Raw genomic sequence first — 20,052 nt, 5'->3', positions numbered from 1 at the left:
CTTTTGCTATCTAAATATCTTACTGAATTTCATGCCTGTCTCTTCCTCTTCTCTCCCTCATGTACATTAAATAATAGTACTTTATAAGTACATAATGTAATCTTCCTTATCATCACAAAAAACAACAGGCTGCATTAGCTAGATTCCAAATGGAAAACAGCAGTTTGATTCTAAGTTGCTGGACTTTGAATAATGCTATATAAAGTCAAGTATTTATCAGACGAAAAATTATCTGTCACAAATTAGTTATGCAAGAACTTACTTCAACATTTGAACTGCAGGAAATTCATAGCAAAACACAGCATTAACAAAGGTAGTGGAGATTAAAATATTTAAAATCTTTTTGCATGGACATTTTAATTACCACTTATGGCAGTAAAAATCTTTGACCTGCTTACTGTTATTCAGCTATTATTTGCATGAATTTTTTCCTGCAAGAGTAGATGTAGACACAGCATAGTCATTTCCTACTATAATTAACAAACAATTCACCCTCCAGTAAAACAACTCTTATTTTGGTAATCTTATCATCCTGTTTACAAAATAATGCATTACCATTTTCTACATTTTCATAAATTAACATACATGCATAAAGTTATTAACAAACAGATTTGAAATTCATACTTGGGGCCAGCATTTTAATCCCACAGTTTTGGGGCATACAAGCAACAAACAAAACAATCTCTCCCTTTCAATACTAACAGTGAAGAATTGTCAGATGGGGGATAAGGTCAAGCAAAACGATAACCTAAAAGGCAACAATTTGCCAGCTGCAGATACCATATGCCCAAGTTTCTCTGAAGAGTGGAAAAAAATAACAGAAACCATTTAAAAATATGTAAATTTTCATTAAGATGTCCAAGGAGAAAGTAGGAGAAAACAAGTTTAGTGTGCTAACTGATGAATTATGAAGTTGTGCATCTGTATTTTAGGATTCAAAATATTGATTAAAATGCAATTAAAAACAATTATTATGCAGGTACATGTTCCTGACATATTAGTTCTAGGTTGGTTTGTTTGGTTTTATGTTGTTTTTTTTTTTTTTTCTTTTTCTTTTGGTTTGGGTTTTCTTAAGGCTTTGGTTAAATATATCTATACATCTAAACTCTACCCAAAAACCATTAAGGAGAAATAGCAAAAATATTTGCTATGAAGTATAACATCACAAGGAATGATCAAACAAGCATTAAATGCATAAACAATCTCTACCCTGGTAAGCAATAATGTTAAGTGACAACGCTACTGTCTGAATTTACTATTTAATGGCTGACTTAATTTATTTTACCTGTGTTTCATCTCAAATTAAAAGTGAGAATAGAATATCTACAAAGAAAGAAAACACTCATAAGGAAACAAGGGGGACTGAATAGTAAGAAATAAGCAAGAAACTGTCAAAAGTGCAATTTTAAAGACATGCAAGTTACCGCATTGAAAATTAAGGAATATAATTTGAAATTGCTGAACATAATGTTGATGTTTAAAATAGTTACCATGACTTTCAATTTTTTTTTTCTATTGACTACTCATTTAAGTTTGAAAAATTACTTTAATTACAAGAGTAGCTTCTGTCCAGGGTCACAAGAACATTTTAAGCAGAAAAGTTTACTTTTACTGTGGTTAAACAGATTTTTTTTAAATCAGTCTTGCACACAAAAAGGAAGGTCATTAATGACTAGTGTATTATGCTAGGTATCCCTTCCTTTATGATGAAGACACCTGGCCATTAATAATCACCTGCTGATGTATTAACTACTACACCAGTGCACATAAAGTGTGTTATCTCATTCAGATGAGACCACCATACCATCTAAAATACTGCTATCCCAGATCACTTCAAATGATCGAAACACAATGCCTGCCTTACTGCTTTCTTTTCCTTTTCATGGAAAGAGATACTAAAGTAATGTAAAAAATCCTTACAAATGACAGGAGCTAAATGAAAGAAAGCTGGGTTCTTATGATTTTAAAGAAAAATAATATTCGGATTCATAGAGCAAATGTAAATTATAATCTTTAACTAATTAGAGTTGCACGTATTTCCCGTCTGAAAATTGTAATGAGTTACAACAAATAACAACTGTCAGCAGATGCATTTATTACCTAACCAAGGATGCCAAAACAACATGTAAAGATCTAGGATGCCATCACTGCTGACAACCTTGCTTCTCTGGCACAAGGGTTTATTTCTACAATAAAACTCATCTGCCAGTGCAGAAGACAAATCTTTCTTCTAGCATGCTGGGAATGGAATTGTGGAAGTGTTTGAATTTATTTAGGCCAGGTGACCAGGATTGCAGCCTTCAAGTTTTAGAGGCAGAATAAAATACTTTTAATCCCCTGAAGCCAAAAGGCGTTTGGAACTCTTCCTAGATGTTGCGAGATGATTATAAAACTGGCTACTTTCCCAGTCAAATGGCCTAGAAAAATCCTTATCTCTAAAGTTTCTGCTTGCTCACAGGTAGATCAACCTGCCAATCCTGACCTTCTACCAGCTGGAAAAAAGCTGACTGTAACAGAAGCTACAATGCTGCTTCTTATCCCAGAGGTGATATATCATCTGAAAGGGAAAGCGAAAACAGGAAGCAAAAGAAGTTACTCCCATCAGACTCACTCCCATTTCTCCCCACGCCCCATACATTCAGTGTATACCAAAGTTGTAAAGTAAGCAGCAAGATTGTTAAAATAAATGTGTACAACTTGCAATGAATCTAGATCTGTTAGAGGCTCTAATACATCCACTTCCCCAGAAAATATGTAACTGTTTGATAGAGTTTTATAATTCATAAGAAAAAAAAAAAAAAAAAAAATCAATGAAATTTTTTTTTTCCAAAATGAGTTTTTATATTATGACACCAACAAGAACAATCCAGTCACAGCATTCCAGTGAACTGCCCACTGAAACTGCCCTAATCTCCCGCAGGTGAGATTATCTATTTTATGCTGTTGAATGACATTCATACTCATGAAAAGATGGCTTAACTATGTTAACTCTTCCATCACAAAATACATCAAAATAAAGTAAGAACACATCTCTTAGATGAGACATTTTGTTCTTAGAATTATTAATGAAACCTAAATAGTATATAAGTTAATTTTTGAAGTGAAAATAGCTTTTTAAGAAATGCTTACAATCTTTCCAGAAGGTGTAATCCAGAGAAGGAACCATTCTTCAATTCTGTTATTTTATTGTTACTCAGAATCCTGTAAACAAAACCAGACAAGAATAATTTATTATAAATTTGGTAACAAAATTATTTGCTGCAGCTTACACTTCTGGTGTAAATCTTTTTGTTTAACAGCCTTTGTATCAAACAACGACTCGCTCATTGTCTGAGGTGTATATAACAGCACTGCTTACATACTGTGAAGGAGAAAAAGAGGATTTTCTATGTTATGTGCCCCAAGTACCATGCAAGCCTATGTAATTAACATATGAAAGAAAGTACACCCATATAGGATTATCATAATAAAGCACCAGAATTGGCGTACTACAAAATGAAGTATTAAACAACCAATCTACACATTCAATGTTCTGTTCTTCCATACCCATTATAGCGCCTGTTTCCCATTTCCTCCGCTGTCACCCTCAGCCACTCGCACGTACTCATTTCTCCCGTGTTGTGCCACCTTTCCCAGCCTTCCTTCACACATTCATCCTTCTCAAGGCAATCTTTTTAAGTTATCTGCAAATATGATCAACAAGCACTCCTTTACTTCCATCTATCCTTTCTTACAGGGTCACACAACTGCAAATTCCCTCTTCCATGTGAATAACTGGATCAGGCCCATCTAGCCAAGTACCCTATTCTCCACAGCTGTCACAGCTGTCTGCAGGTGCAATTTATCCTCACATCAGGAAATCCCTTGTATAGATGGATGCTTCCTTACTGAGAAGGACCCGCTTTCCACATAGCTACATATTTCTCCGTCACAAAAAAAATACATTTTTTCCTTTTGAACCATGTAACATTTTGGCATCCACCACACTCCTTATGAAAGGTTTTGCAGTACAGAGCTCCATTCCACAAAGAATCCCTCATCTTATTTGTTCTGAACACAGCTCTTGCCAACTTTGATGCTCCCCACTTCTTATACCGAAACAAGTAGTAATCAATCCCTACCTACCTTATCTTTACCATGTGTAATTATGTAGAAACCTAGATGGTCTCTTGCCAGATGGAAGATTCATATTTTACTTAATTACTCTTCTTAATTACACAGAAGTAATTTTGTGCCACTTTTAGTTTCTGAGCTCTTTCCAGCTTTATCACACTCAAAAAATTCTGAGATAAGACTACCAGAACTGAAATACTATTCAACACACAGTCAAGCCACAAATTTATATAGTGGGATATTGACATTCTCTTTTGTTTCTCACCATTTTCCTAGCAATTCCTAGCATCTGATCTGCCTTTACTACTTGTACTAAGAACTGAAGATTCCTTTTCAGCTCAGTGACCATCATCTTATATATGAAGACAGAATTGTTGTTGTCCCCAATATAATTTTCATTTTTCTTCAATGTACTGCTTCTGCCATTTTATTGACCAGTTATTAGTTTCATAAACTTGTTCCAGAATTCCTCACTTTGCACTCATTACACCAAGCAACCCACCGAACTCTATCAAACCCTTACACTGTTTTACAGGTCATTAAGAAATATGTTGTGTATTATAGGTCTCTAAGACTCCACTCCACTGACAGGGCAAACCATTTACTTCCACATCCCCTTCTTATCTTTCAGCAAGTCAGCTGTTCATACAATGGCTTTCCATTTTAGGCTGACATACTATTTTCATCAAATGCCTTTGACAAGGGACTGAGAGATGCCTTTTGGAAAGGCATCCATGTCTCATTATATCAACTGGATCATCATTGTACATATTCTGCTGATTCTGAAGAACTCCAAAGATTTGTGGGGAAGAGCTTCCCATTACAAGGGACATAAATTTTCCAGAGTACCTATCTCTCTCTTTATGCAGATATCCAATATATTTATTATAAATTCTACTCATTTGTTCAACACAAACATCAGACTTGGAACAATGTAGTTCTCCTCAACTCCTGACGCGCTTATAAAAATCAATGTTTGCCATCCCTCCAGTCTTCAAAGATGAAGTTGATTCTAAGCAAGACTTCAGACATTCATCACTTGACTTTTTCATTCCTGAGTTCTTCTAAAAGCTCTCCAGTACACACCATCCTGTCCTGGAAATTTATTCACTCTGTCAGTTTGTTCCACACCTTCTGCTACAGTCACTTCAATTTCAGACAGGTCCTCTACCAAATGCATCCTGCAGATCCAACATGTCCATGCACTTCTTCACTCACACCAATTACATCTCCAGGCTCAATAACTACTGCACTTACAACTGTGACTAGGAGATTTCAGTCTATTACATCTTTCAGATATCCTTTACAATAGCCATAAACCAAACACACACACACACACACCCCCCTCTTTCCTCTGATGCATAAAATTTATTATCTAATGACAAGGATTAGTACTTCAAAACACATCGTGAATAAAATAAAACGCGGAATACCAATCTATGAAAACAGCATCATTGTGACACAACTATGTATTACACTAAGTACTTTCCTTCACCAGGTTTCTCAAAGATTGTCTCAAGCCTCTGCGGTTTAAGCAAACACAGGGCAGGCAATTTTTTTTGTCTCGAAGCTCTGTCTTTGAGTCAATCTCAATCTCACACACACAGAATCAAGATAGCCGAACAAATTATTTGAAAATCTTTCCAATTCTAGTCTGACAGAAGGTTTGAAAATTCCTGAGGTTAAGGTTAAATCATTCAACCACGGTAAAAGTTCTGATGCTAAAAGGAGGAGGTCCCATTCCTTTTCCTTCCTTTACAGTCATAACATATGTTTCTGCAGCTTATCTCAAGTCATCCCTGATGCCCACTGCTCCACAAACAACTAACGTTAAACTACACATTCACCCAAGGCATCTTCCAAGACACTAATTTATATGCCAACTGCAAAAGTGTGATCAACATAGTACACTACAAAGTCAGCTAATCCCAAGTAAAGACTGATCACAGGAATTGTGAAAAGGATGAGAAAAAATACTTCAAAGTATGCTGAGAATTTTCTGTTTCATCTGCCTACAAAGCCTGTAACATCCACAAGAGTGTCACTTAAGAAAACTTGCTCTTATGAAATACAGTTCTAGAGTCAAATACATTAAACTACCTTACAGGGAGGAAAGAAGGAAAATTACCCCTTGGCTGAAGCTGTGATAACCTAGGTAACTGAAGTAACTAAACAAATTAAACAGTATTTTTTAAAACAGATGTACAAATCAAAGAAATCAAAAAAGCATGGGTACTCTTCAGAAATGTACATGTATTTCAAGGAATACTTGCATCAGGGAAGGCCCAACATGTAACAAAAAAACAGAATACACATTTTCAAGACCACAAGTTTGGTAAATATAATCATCATCATCATCATCATCTACAACATGGAATGTCTGCAAAACTAGTAAAAATTAAATGAAGTGCTATCACACATTCTAAAGCCTTTGAAACTACTTTCACTTCTATCGAAAAAGAAAAAGTTTTTAACCTCAACCGTAGATATTATTTGTCAAAATGGTAGGTACAGGACTCATTCTGCAAACCAAACCTGTTCAGAGGAAAGTACCTTTATTTCAACATCCTTCCTGGTTTCAGAAAAGCATGAAGGAAGAAAAACACAGAAATTAATGAAGGAGTTTACAAAAAACCCCTCATTAATAGTTAATGCAAACTAAACATGAGGCATAATAGCAGCAGCAAGAAAAAACACAGCCCAGTGTCAGACTTATGCATAAAATAAGAAGAAAAAACGAGGTTCAGAAAACATCCAAATCAACATAAGCAAGCAAACAAACTACAGTCTTTGGTAGCACAGAAATAATTTGTATATTAGTTACAACTGACTTCATCTTAAGATTTACTGATCTTATCTGTACCTTTTCCAGAAAAAGGAGCCATTCAAAATGGAGCAGAAAGCACTTCAAAAGTAGCTATAGCTGACTGAACTAATTCTAAACTAAATAAAATTACAGTTCTGTAAAAAAAAAAAAAAAAAAAAAATTAGTTTTCCGACATTGCCTGTAAAATAATAGGCCTAAAGTAGAAGCCTTTGAATATCTGTGCACTAGGTAAATTTCTCTCTGGAGTGTGATGCACAAATTTTAGTCACCCTGATTTAGTATTTTCTCTAGCAAGGTTGTTAGTTGCTCAACTATAAAGGTTTAGTACAATAAATGATAGATTTTACAACACTCCATATAACCTAAGACATTTCATCACACTTAAAAATGTTGTAAGTGTAATCTTTAAAAAAAATGCAGTTTAAAACTTACTATTAATATATTTAGTCTATACATTACTTGAAGTGTTAAGGGATGTGGCATAAGAAGACAAAACAATAAAGCATTCACCTCAAAGTAGACATTTTATAGCCACTTTCACAATTTCTGTGCATTAATGTACAGTGAAATGATGGACTATTATGTACCACTTAGAGACAGAAAATTATTTGTGATCAATAATTCTAAGTTACTAGTTTAAGACCATATTTTTTCCTAAGAGGGAAGTAATTCTGAAAATATGAGAACTTTTCCATCATTATGAAGTTTAAGGGGAAAATGGTAGAGCGCTACAGATCTCCACTCATCTCCATCTTGTTCAGCTCTTCTTTAACAAGTGACTTTCCAACATAAATGATGAACCTGGATATTTCATGAAGGGATTTCCATAGCCCAATGTCACTGCTGTAACACGTACGTGTTACTACCTCCAGATCAAGATTTTTGTTTTGGTCTGCTTTTTATTTTATTTTAAACGACCTACAATACTTACTTGCCATTTTGCTTGTCCAACCCTTACATAACAGAAAATAAAATGTGGAACAACTGCATGCAAACACACTCACAGTCATGGGAATTAACACAAAAAACTTGGAAAAAAAAGGCGGCAGAAAAGTAGGATGCAGGAAGTATTATGGACAGTGCCTCAAGCTACCTTAAAGCAACACATTTACCTCTCCTTTGAGGGAGCAGAATTGTTGTAGAGACAAAGAGGTGACCTTACACAAGACACCTCAAGAATAAAAGCCAATAAACCAACTCCTCCCCCCCAAAAAACCCACAAAAACCACCACAGCTTTTTACCCGTTCCAAGAACATTGCTGAAATGTTCCTTTGTTGAATATAGCTTGGATCTGAAAGCCCTGTTTCCATTTTGCTCCACAAAGTGGCAGAAGAATTTGTCAAAACTCTGTAAAGAAACTCAACAAGCTCTAACTTACTGGCGAGACCATTAGCAACAGATGCCCAGTTACTAGCATGCAAAACATAACTATGCAGTCAAACCCAAAGTCTACCCTTTGTAGTACAAACAGTTTTAGCAACAGATATATAAGGTGATATAACCACATTTTTCTTTTAAATGCAGCAGGAAAAAAAAAATATCAAGGCTTGATTTGTGTTTACCATTAGAATAAGGTGATAAGCATTCAATCAAAGTTTTGCTCTGTGAAACAATTTTGGTTTATCAGCTATAAAACAGCCATCACTAAGACAGCAGTCAACTAGACAGGAATTTAGAATGCAACTCCAAACTTCACAAATGAATCCTTCCACAAGTTACTATTAAGATACATACACAGCCATTAACACTACTGCAAAATAGTCAAAATGGGCCCCAGGAAGCCTGTACAAAGACTGGAAGACAGTGTAACTTTTAGCTGAATGTTGAAGTAGCTTCCAGAACATGTTTTAAGAGACTCAAATAGAGAGTCAGGAAATAGAAAATAAATCAGATCATTTCATGATGATGGCTGTATACTCTAAGGACTGGGAAAGCAGCCACCAGCAAAAATTGGACTAAAATAACCATCTGTACAACCAAGAAAAATGTTTTCTGCTGAAAGCCATGAACATGCAAAAAGAAATACATTTTTCGAAGTTTATCTTGTAGAAGCTGTGATTTAACAAGGTTATAAAACCAGTATTTTTCAACGGTTAGTATTTTGACTTCTAGTAAGTTACTGGTGTCAAAGGCAAAGAAGTAATGGACTGAGCAGAATATGAACAGTACTTGCTTAAAAGTAACCCTGAGATGAAAACACTCCATAAGCTATATAGAGAAAGAATTATGAATCTTTTCAAAGCCCCTAATAAAAAGGGACAGTATTTTCCAATTTAACAAAAACATTATAATTGAGAAGCTTAGCAACAAAACATTTGAAAAATAGAAGTCTGCAACAAAGATTTCCTGTGCTATTTCATTATTATTCATATTAATATTAAAATTGTAAACTAAAGCACTCAGAAGTAATGAAATTACAGAATGGAAACTGTGTCTATTTATATCGCTCCATTTTTAACTGGGAATCGGCTAACTTTATATGATGTAATGATGGACTTTTTTCCTACACAACATCTGCATCATTCAAGCAACGATGCTCACTTTGTGCACTGCTATTAAAGATACTTTTTTCTTGATATTCACTATGTGGCCACATGCTTTATTTATTGCCTTTAAGGACAAACCATTCTTTGAGGACAGAAATTCTTTATTCCTAGTGCCAATCCCTGGAGTACCTCAGTCCATTTTCTATGTACTAAATAGAAATCACTTTCAAAAAAGAACAGAAATGAGGGGCAAAACAGAATGCAATAATGAGTAGCAATGTTGCTGAAAATGACACTACTATCAACAGAAATCCTTGTGAAATCACGACCTTACCAACCAAACCTTTCTTTCTAGTACTTATCCAGGGTTGGAAAGCCTACTCAAGAGAAAATTAAGAGGACAGAGCAACATACAATTTCTTCCAACACTAACCCTGAGTTGCCATTCCTCAAGCTAACCAAAAGCACTGGTAACCTAACACTTGTGACCTTTACATTCTGCGAAGCTTCCTGCAAGTTCTCTCTTCCTCCCCTCATCTGTAGCATCTGAATTAGTTTGAGAGATGATCAACTTTTTCCTGTAGTAACCCTCCTGTCTTACTCCCCTCCCTTCTGCGCCCTCTTGAGTTTCCCACTTCTTATCCACCAGACACACACACACTTTTTAGGATTTTGACTTGCAGTTTAGTGCAAGTTTTTCCTACCCTTCCAGCCTCCATACGTGCATGTGAGTAACTTGCTTCACAGGAAATACTGCACACACACAGATGCCTAGCCAGACTCTCCTAATTTAAAATGTTATGGCAAATCCATTCTATGTGTCATATCACAGTAGTATTAATTATAGCATATGCTGCCACACCCAGTCCCATGTATTTACATTTCCTATCAGGTATATGTGCTCTCTAGAAAGTGCTTTGTCTAGACATGTGAGCAACCACTTCCTGTCAACTGCTGGCACACGAAGATACATTTTTGCAAAAATATATATCCTAATCCTACAGAAGTCAACAATTTTTGGATAATCTAGCTCCCTGAACTGACTAGGCATGGAGTCAGATAAATGGCAGTATATCAGCAAGGTGGGGGGAGCGAACCACACCCACACAGCAAGATACTGGGACGTGAAGGTACAAACACAGCAGCTCAGGTTCAGGCTACAGTTTATAGGCAGCAGGATGTGGATGCAAATTTCCCTACTCAACAGAGGATCTCCTCTCCCCTGCCCTTGCTCCTGATCATCCCAGTGTCATGAGCAGGAAGAGAGGGTAAAGGGGGTCCTGGGTTTGAGTGAGTGGTGGGGTTTTTGGTAGCAGGCTACAGCAGTGGTCCCCTGTGAGAAGCTTCTTGAAGGTCCCCTCTGCACCAAGGCCGAGCCAATCAGCTGCGCCTCTGCGATAACGTATTTAAGAAGGGACCTGGAAGGAGGAGTCAGAGTTACGAGGAGTTGTGACATCAACATGAACACCAAGGTCAGTGGAAGAATGGAGGAGGAGGAGGAGGTGTGCTGGAGCAAAGACCCTGCTGTATCCTGTGGTGAGACAGCAGGGCAGACCCCACCTACCACCCACGAAGGTCTACATTGGGGCAGACACTGGGACACCATCTCAGGTGACTGCGCCTGAAGAAGGCCGGGATCCTGTGGGAAGAAGTGGCCCCCACTCTTATAGTTCAGCACTAGGACAATTGCAACATGCAGAGGTAACACAAGCTGGAGCAGCTCAGCAAGCGCTGCAGCCTGGGGGAGGGACTCAATTTGGAGAAAGTTCATGGAGGACTCTCCTGTGAGAGGGAGACCACGCTGGAGCAGGGGGAAGAAGTTCCCCACCCCAAAATGGAAGAAGCGGCAGCACTGACAGCACCCCCCATTCCTGCCCATGTGCCACTGGGGGTGGAGGTAGAGAGATCAGGAACAAAGTTGAGGCTGGGAAGAAGGGACAAGTGGGAAGAAGGTGTTTTCAAGATGTGACAATGCTTCCCACTGTCCTACTCTGTCTGTAAAGTGTTGGTTTTGTTACTGTCTGTATTAAATTTATGTTCTTTTTTTCCTTTCCCTAACGAGTGTCTTTTGCCTGTGACCATAATGAGTGATTCATCCCTCCCCGTCCTTATCTCGAATTCTAAGCCTTTACTTACTTTTTCCTTCCCAACACAGGGGGAAGAAGGGGGAGTGAGTGGCTGTGTGGTACTCGGTTGCCCTCTGAGCTCAAACCATGACAAATGGGGCCTCCCTTCTCCAGTACAGAGCTGCAAGGTCAACTCAGAGCAACCCAGAGAAACTTTAATGTGCCCACTGACATACAATTTTGAGAATTGGTTTACATTCCTGTTAACACCAGAGGTTGTTATCCTAAAACAGTCCAAGGTATTAGAATCGGTTGTTTGGGATGTCTTACAGGATGCTTTCAGAAAACTGAGGATAACTTGCAAACTCTGCCTGATACTAAGTTTCAAGGTAAAATCTATTCTATAACAACATGGGCTAACTAATAACAAGATCTTGCACCTGACATAAGTAAGTCTTTAGGTTCATCTCAGATGAAAACAGCACATCATGTGGCCAACACCAGAAGAGTTCTCCCACAGCGTGTTACACCACTACCATTTCCTTGTATGATCCATCTTCTCCTACTGGCATCCAGTCACAAATCCTGACTCTACTGGTTTTGTGGGCAGCTGCTAAATTTCCAAGAATTCTCACCCATCTCTTGCTAATCCAGTTACACTCACCCTTCAGCACCTTATCTGCTCTGCATTCATTCCCCCTGAAGTCCTTCTGCTTTCCTATCTCCATAACCAACACATCCATTCAAAGGAACCCACACTCCCATCTCAGCTCCTCCTCGACACCCAGTAGGAGTTTCTTCTTTTTAATCCAATCTCCCTGGTTTTCTTCATTTTGTATCTAGATCCTGATCTCCCTCCTTCTACCTCAAAGGATCTTCTTTTCCCCTCGATTGAACTAATCTAGCAGAGGACACAGATTGTACTCTTAGACAAAGCACGTGAAGACAGTGTAGCCCACAGCCACCTAGAGCTGAAATGCTGGATTCTTGCCTGAACGAATCCTAGTACACACTATCCAGTGCAGAGGAACTCTGGAATTAAGCTGCCTATTTCTTAAATTTATTTAATCAACCTGAATTTATTATGTTTGGCGTTTCGTTTGTTTTTCCCCAAAAAAAGCTATCAGTTGGTATGCCTCACCAAAAAGGTCAAGTTCCTACTCCAAAAGCAACATCTCTGCAGCCCTGACAAAACTGGCTGATTAGCTTGGATCGCACACACCACCAAAGCAACTACGCTACTTGGGAACCTTGCAGCTCTGCACCACAGTGCCCTGGCATCCCCGCCGCTCCAAGGGCAGCACCGCACTGCACCACCAGACATGCCCTGTGTCATTACCAAAGGAGGAGTCACACCACAGTAATGCACATAAACAGTAATTAATGGATATGATCTGTCCCACTGTAGCACTCAAAAGGCAACAAGACCTTGCAGTTTTCACTTTTAAACAGCCAAACAGTGAAATCCAAGGGTGAAAATAAAATTTTCACCTATTAACTGCGTTAAAGACTAAAGATATTTAATTGATTACTTGAGATTTTACAAATTAGCATTTAAAATTCATCATCTAACTGCAGAAAACAAAACTAACAAAAACATACTTTAGTTATCTGAAGTACTGAATTTAAAACGATTTATTATTACTAATTAAAAAAATGCTGAACTGTTTTTAATCTTCTTGAATTAACTACTGGTACAAAGAAAGCATTTAAACTGTATAGATTTAAAAACTACAGAGACTATTATGGTGAAGATACAGACTAAAAAAGGCAGTGATGACAAATCCATGAACCTGCAACATATCTGGCCCATGCAAAGTACATATGGGAACCATTAAATTCTGAAAAATCTGATCCATACATGTTTTAAATTACAAAAATAACCTCTGAAACAGGAACAAAATGCAAGCAAAAAGGAACGAGACACACATAGTTATTCATTCTTCATCACTGCAGCACAAATTCTATTTCTTTAACTCTTGGCATTAACTTTTAAATGTTAACATTTTGCAGTTTTGCCAAACTGAAACAAAACCAGGAGTACTACTAATCAATAAAAGACAATAATAAAAAAAATTATTAGTCCTGAAGATGAAAATCTCTCTTCCTGAGGCTAGATACAGCATAACACATTGCACATTTAATACTCACTGAAGGGATAATGAACACATAAAGGGTACTGCTTATACAGATATCTTAATGGGAATAAAGGTATTGGGCAATTATACATTAATATTGTGGATTAGAGAATTAAAAAAATTTAATTGTCCTCATTACAAAAATATAAGTTTGCTCTCCAGAATTTTGCAGAACTTCTCTGTCCTCCCTTATTTTCAACTCAGCAGTAATCAATATGTAGCACTCATTCAAAATCTGAGCCCCAGGCTTGTAAGAACTGCTTACAGTTGTATATATGGCACAGAAGTCATATTTTTAATTACTTTACATATTTAATCAAAAGTACAATAATCTCATCGTGAAAGGCACCTAAAACACTTTAAAAATGCTTATACAGAAGAATAATATTTTTTTTAAAACATTAGTATGCATTGATCCGATCATTATTGCACAAAGACTATTACCAATTATAACCTACCATGTATGTGAAAGCCATTCTTGCAACACTAAAAGAAACAAGAGAACATTAAGCTTGCCGGGGTATCCCAGTGAATGTGTATTAACAACATAACATGATGTCTTCCGAAGTTGAATAGTTATTTAGATAGAAGAAAATATTGCAAATTTGAAGAAAACGTTCAAATTGTGTCCTCAGAATTTTCTTGCAATACTCAAATATACACAAAAGTATACACTATCACACAAGAATACTGTATGTATTCAATATCCTATAACAACAACCCCCAATAATTAATCAGAGTGAGAATAGGGCATACAGCAAAGCATTAACCTGATCTTCAGTGCAGACTGCTATCTTCTCAACAAGGTAAAAGACAGACAAAATCTGACAAATCTATACTGAATAGGTCTACTAGAATACATGCCTAACAGAAAACAAAACATCACTAATGACTTTTAGGAGTTGGATGCCACTGGTAAAAAGGCGCGCACAAGTACTTGCGAATTACTAAACAGTTGATACGACAATTCTTGAGTGCTGTCTCTGTACTGCCACGTGTTTGTGAATATAATGTATTTTACACAGTCCATGTACACACTGACCAAAGAAAACTTTAAAATAAGTTTTACTGGGAGTTGTTATCACTGCCCATGTTATTAGTATTGAGCACTTAAAACAGTCTAAAATAGAGTATGGTAGCAAAAAAGGTATTAGCTGTAAAGATTACCTTCAAGTTAATAATGGGAATGTACTTTAAAAGAAGAGACAAATTTCCACAGAAGACATTTACTACACCTATAGTTCCCGTCTGTAAACGTTTTGGTAAAGGACATTTTTTCCCACACATATAATAGAGAAAGGCCAAAGCAAGTAAAACAAAGGAAATTAAAACAGTTTAGCAAAACATCAAATCACACCTCGAAAAGAATATTAAAAATCATGAATGTAAATCACTACATAATACCTATTTGCTTTCTTTTTAAAACTTCAAGAGTCCTCTTTCCATTAGAAGGAAAAAATTACTCATGTAATTACACATAATTCATGTGATTACAATGTAATCACACATTGTGATACAATTCAATCCTTGCAGTAAGAGTGAACTTTTGCTCTGAAACTTCTAAAATTTAGGAATTTGTGTTACAAACAGAAAGGCTGCTCCATATCTGGAAGGCCAATTAAATATGCCTTTCACCTGCTTAATGGATGTAGTTTGACACGATTATATTTAGAAGCTGGACAAAAACTGTAACATTTTAACATGTTGATTTCAACAGCAACCCAGTTAAGCACATCTTTGAACAGTTCTGAACACTAATCAAGGTTGATGCTCTGGTTTGTAAATGGAAACACTGGTACTCATATGTTCCTACCAGGATATTTGGGTAAGCAAAGTTGTTTACAGACCAGCAAGTCTCCCAATTCAGAAACACAATTCTTTACTAAATATATATGGTTTCCCTCTGTTTATTTAGATTCCTAATCCTATAGAATGTGTAGTTACCCCATCCGTAACAGTTAACTAAAATTCTCGACACATAACAAGGATTACAAATTCACAGGCTTGTGTCTTCAGTGGAATTATACATTCTCTTCCAAAAAACAAAGTAACAACTTACTACATCATCATTTGAGCTTGCATCAAGAAACACAACAGCAATGGGTATCTTATCCCAGGCTTCTATTACAAGAGTGTAATACATTTGTTACTTAAACATGAATCATGGCAACAGCTTCAGTATCTACTGAAATAACAGAGCATGTCAGACAAAGCACTGAGTTACATTTACCCAGTTATGTTATCTTCACACCAAAAGCATCTCATCTGGCTGGTTAAACTACGAAGGTCAAAGCCAACTATGGTGTTCATGCAGATCCACCCTTCATTTGCATCCCAATCAGTTCTTATTATGTAAGACTATGAAAAAGTCCCTTCCTTACCTATAACTATACTTGAATTCACCTTGGAATTTGACCTAATTGCTCAGTAAAACACCAGCTAATTCTACCTGGATTCTAAAGGAATCTCAATTTACAGCACTGCCAGAAATCCTAAACATTACTTATTCTCCCACAGGAATCTCTCTATACTTTAATATTCTTATAGTGTTTGCTTTCCTTTCTCAATCATGAAACAAACGTACTTTGTCTCTTATCAACTGAAATCAAGTCAGGATATTTTTTTCTGAATTGCAACTAAAGATTCTAAATGATACTGATCTAAATTACTAGGACAACCCCATGTTTTGTGGCAAACAAAAGCCAAGACAATTCATAAATTAAGTGACCCTGTCCAACTTATCTATAGCATCATTAACCACTAACTACGATGGTGTGCAAGAATAAAAGAACCTGGCCAGCATCCTCAGATGCTACCCATTTACCCTAGTTTCCACTATTTCTCCTATTTCCTCACTTTTTAGAGACCTTTGTCCTCAAAAATATTTGAGGTGGGAAAAGAATTGTAAATGCTAAAGGTACAGCAGCTGATCTCCTGAAAGTCTAAGAGTTTGATCAGTAACAAGGATGGAATCATGATTTCTAAAATTAATATAATCACTTCATTTGTGTCATTCCTAGATCACACAAAAAGGAAAGAGTTATATAAAACTATATAGGTCCTCATATTTGAAATTGGTTTGTGTAAAATACAACATAAAAGGAAATTAACTGAATTAAAATGCAGCTGATCTATACAACAGTGATCTATTTTCAGCTACTTATCTCTGCAGTGATCCACTAATCCAAAAAGATATAACAGAACTAGTACTTATCTTAATAGAAGAATCCCACAAGAATCAAGATTCAAGATAACTCAGGACAGTTTGACTCTAATCAGAAAACCTTCCACTATCCACCAAGTGCTGCAATTCTAACTATCAGCTTGGGGGGGGGGGAAGTAATTTTTGGCAAAAGATTAGATAAAGATTAACCCAGCCACTACCAACCAACATGTTAGTGAAATGGCACTTAGCAATACACCCCATAAATCACCAAAACTTTCTAACCAGGTTAACATGGATTCAGAAAAACAAAACTCTGAGATGTGGAAAGTCATGCCTCAATTATCACCAAACTTGAAAGATCCTGAACCACAACAGTTATTGTGTCCACGCTTCGAAAAAGCAGGAGCATTGGTTTAATAATCTTTGCCTTGTAGTTAAGTAAAATTTCAAAGTGTGTGCTCATATTAATTGTATAAACAAAGTTACAATACTACAAATAACAATGAAAAATATTTACATATCGTAACAATTGTTTCTTGCTATGTCTATTAAAAAATTCAAAAGGGAAAAATGACTGTTTTGGAAGTTATCAGGAACTTCAAAGGCCAGTTAAAACTAAAAGCAACTAATTAGTGTATGTAGATATGCTCTAGATACACTCTAGATAATGAAGGAACATGAAAATCAAGAAGAAAGATGAACCAAATTCTTCCAAATTCTTCTGTCACTGCAATTATGAAAAAAGATCCATTCACAGCAAGGCTGCTGTGTTTGATATCTGCTTGGCTTTCACATCAGAGCTGTGACTCCAAGTTTTTTGAACCAAAAGACCCCTACAGTCAACTTCAGTGTATCAACCATACTACCATCTACTTTTATCAAAATTTTAATAGATATTTTTAACAGTTAATCAGCTGCAAAGCATTTGAGGCTAACAATGACTAAAATGGACTTGTTGATCAAACAGCCACCACCTTCTTTTTGCTTTCTTTTCAACTTCAGAAATTTCACATATGAATATTGCCAGTCACTTCTCTCAGGTAATTTACAAATAGTCTCTGAGCCCTTGAAGACTGCCAAGCGAGAGCAACTTTAGCCTTAATCACCTCCCTTTTTTTGGCCTTCCCTTTTCTCATTGGTCCAGATCCATGCGTCTGCTGCTGACCAGGTTCACACCTCACGAAGGCTTCCTGAAGGAAGCCCTTTCGTGGTAGTTCACGTTGTCCACATTCACACAAGCAGGAGTCAGGCCATTGTTCTCATGACAGAACTACATACATTCTGCGCTTATTAAACTTGGATTATTGGTAGATCTTTCAAAGCTCTGATTTTCAGTGAAGTAGATAAATACTTTAAGCTAGACCCATAACTCAGTTTCTGTTCATCTATTTTCTTTCATACTACTTGGTTAGATAAATACTTTAAGCTAGACCCATAACTCAGTTTCTGTTCATCTATTTTCTTTCATACTACCTGGCTGCACTTCAGTACTCCTACAGTAGCACAAGCACTTTAAGCCTCTCTAAAAAAGGGACAGGGTTCCACTTTTAGGACCATCCACTGATGGAATCCAGCGCTGCGGATGTTCTTGCCCGTATCAGGGGGGTTGGACTAGATTATCTTTACAGCTCCCTTCCAACACAAAATATTCTATGATTCTATGAACTACTTTGCTAGAGTTACCAGTTAATATCTCAGGAAGATGTGTACACTCATGTTTAAGTAAATAGCAACACTTTGGAAAAAAACAGCTTACTTTGGAATAAGTTGCACATCCTGTTTGAAACTTGTTATTCAAATGGATGAGCTAGGATTGCCTCCACATAAAAAGAGCACACCTACTGCTACACGGAAGTAAACCGACATTTTTTCCAAATAAGCAACAAAATAAGTCCCTTTGGCTGGTTTTACTGCGAGCTGCAACAAACAAGTTGCTGTTTGCTACTGTGAAACTTCAGGCCCACCTAGCCTGCCGAACATTGAGCGGCTCATGCTCTCTATTAGTGCTTGGTTGTTGGAACAACCTCAAAGCACGGTGCCCCAAAGATGAGTTTCTCCTGAGATTAAAAAAAAATAAGTAAGTTTAGGGAAGTTTTTTAAAAATGAGTAAAATTGTGGAATTACTTTTAATAAATGAAAATCTAAGCTTTCTGACTAGCCTGAACCCTTTGATGATGAGCAGTCCAAGAGGAGCAAGGGGAGGGGGGGGGAAGGATGCTGTTCGGTGGGCGGGGGGCAGCGCGGGGCGGGACCGCCCCGCCGGTGAGTAACGGGACGCTTCCCCCCCCCCCGCCCCGCTCCTGAAATCACCATCCCAGAAAGCTAAGGGAAAACATGAAAAGCACAGCCCCAAAAAAATCCGCTTCTGAGGCTTTCCGCAGCAGCGGAGGGAGCCAACCCCGCCCCCCCCCGCGCCCCCAACTGACCCCATTTTACCTCAGGCCGGCGCTACCTCTCGTCCGCCCCCCCCCCCCCCCCCCAGCCCATCCACGTCGCACCAAGGCCACCCACGCCCCCCACACCCGGGGACGGTACTCACAGGGTGACCGTCCGGTTCGGCAGCGCCTCGGGAGGCAGGACCCGAGCGAGCTCCAGGTTGCTGCAAACCACCTTCGCCTCCAGCGGGCCGCCCGCCGCCGCCGCCTTCCCGGCGCTCTTGGGGCGACCGTCGTACTTACAGCCCGGGGGCAGCGCGGCGCCGCCGCCGCCCCCCAGCGCCGCCAGGACCAGGAGCGCGGGCAGGAGCCCCGCCGGGCGGCGATGGCGGCGGCGGCGCTGCGGGCGGCAGAGAGCGCGGCGGCCCGGGGGCAGCATGGCGGGGCTGCGCAGGGCCCCGCTCCGCTCCTCCCGCAGGCGGCGGGCACGGACGGGGTCGGCCGGCAGAGGAGCGCCGCGGCTGCGCCCCGGCCTAGCTCCGCGGGGGCGGCGCTGCCGCCATGCGGGGCCGCGAGGGAGCCGGAGCCGCGGCCGCCCTCGGCTTTGTGTCGGGGCCGGGCGGGCCCCGCGCAGCAGCGGCGGCGGCGGCGGCGGCAGCAGCGCCGCCTCCCGCCGGAGCCCCGCGGCAGCGACCGAGCGCGCCCGCCGGGCCTCGGCCCCACTGCGCAAGCGCTGCGGCCGCCCCCGCGCCTGCGCGCCGCCGGGCCGTGGCGGGTCCCCCCCGGCGGAGGGGGACGAGCGCTGCTGAGGGCGGATCGCGCCCTCACGGCGAGCAGGCCCCGGCCGAGCTGCCGCCGCGCCCGTGGCGGGGCCGGTGCT

The 20,052-nt window shown here is 39.0% G+C and overlaps 1 protein-coding gene across 1 annotated transcript in view; it reads right to left on the bottom strand.

Moving 5' to 3' along the window:
* The window catches only part of ADGRA3 (adhesion G protein-coupled receptor A3), a 60,096-nt gene extending 40,247 nt beyond the window's left edge, over positions 1-19,849 (bottom strand). The window contains exons 1-2 of the mRNA XM_032984518.2: positions 19,337-19,849; positions 3,130-3,201 (exon numbers count right to left, since the gene is read on the bottom strand). Coding sequence (XP_032840409.2) covers positions 3,130-3,201; positions 19,337-19,611 — 347 coding nt within the window. The 5' untranslated portion in view covers positions 19,612-19,849. The remainder of the gene's footprint in view (positions 1-3,129; positions 3,202-19,336) is intronic.
* Positions 19,850-20,052: the final 203 nt, after the last annotated feature.

This window comes from Tyto alba, unplaced genomic scaffold (assembly GCF_018691265.1).
Source record: "Tyto alba isolate M040663 unplaced genomic scaffold, T.alba_DEE_v4.0 Super-Scaffold_6, whole genome shotgun sequence".
Lineage (NCBI taxonomy): Eukaryota > Metazoa > Chordata > Aves > Strigiformes > Tytonidae > Tyto > Tyto alba.
This window is presented reverse-complemented; position numbering and strand designations above follow the sequence as displayed.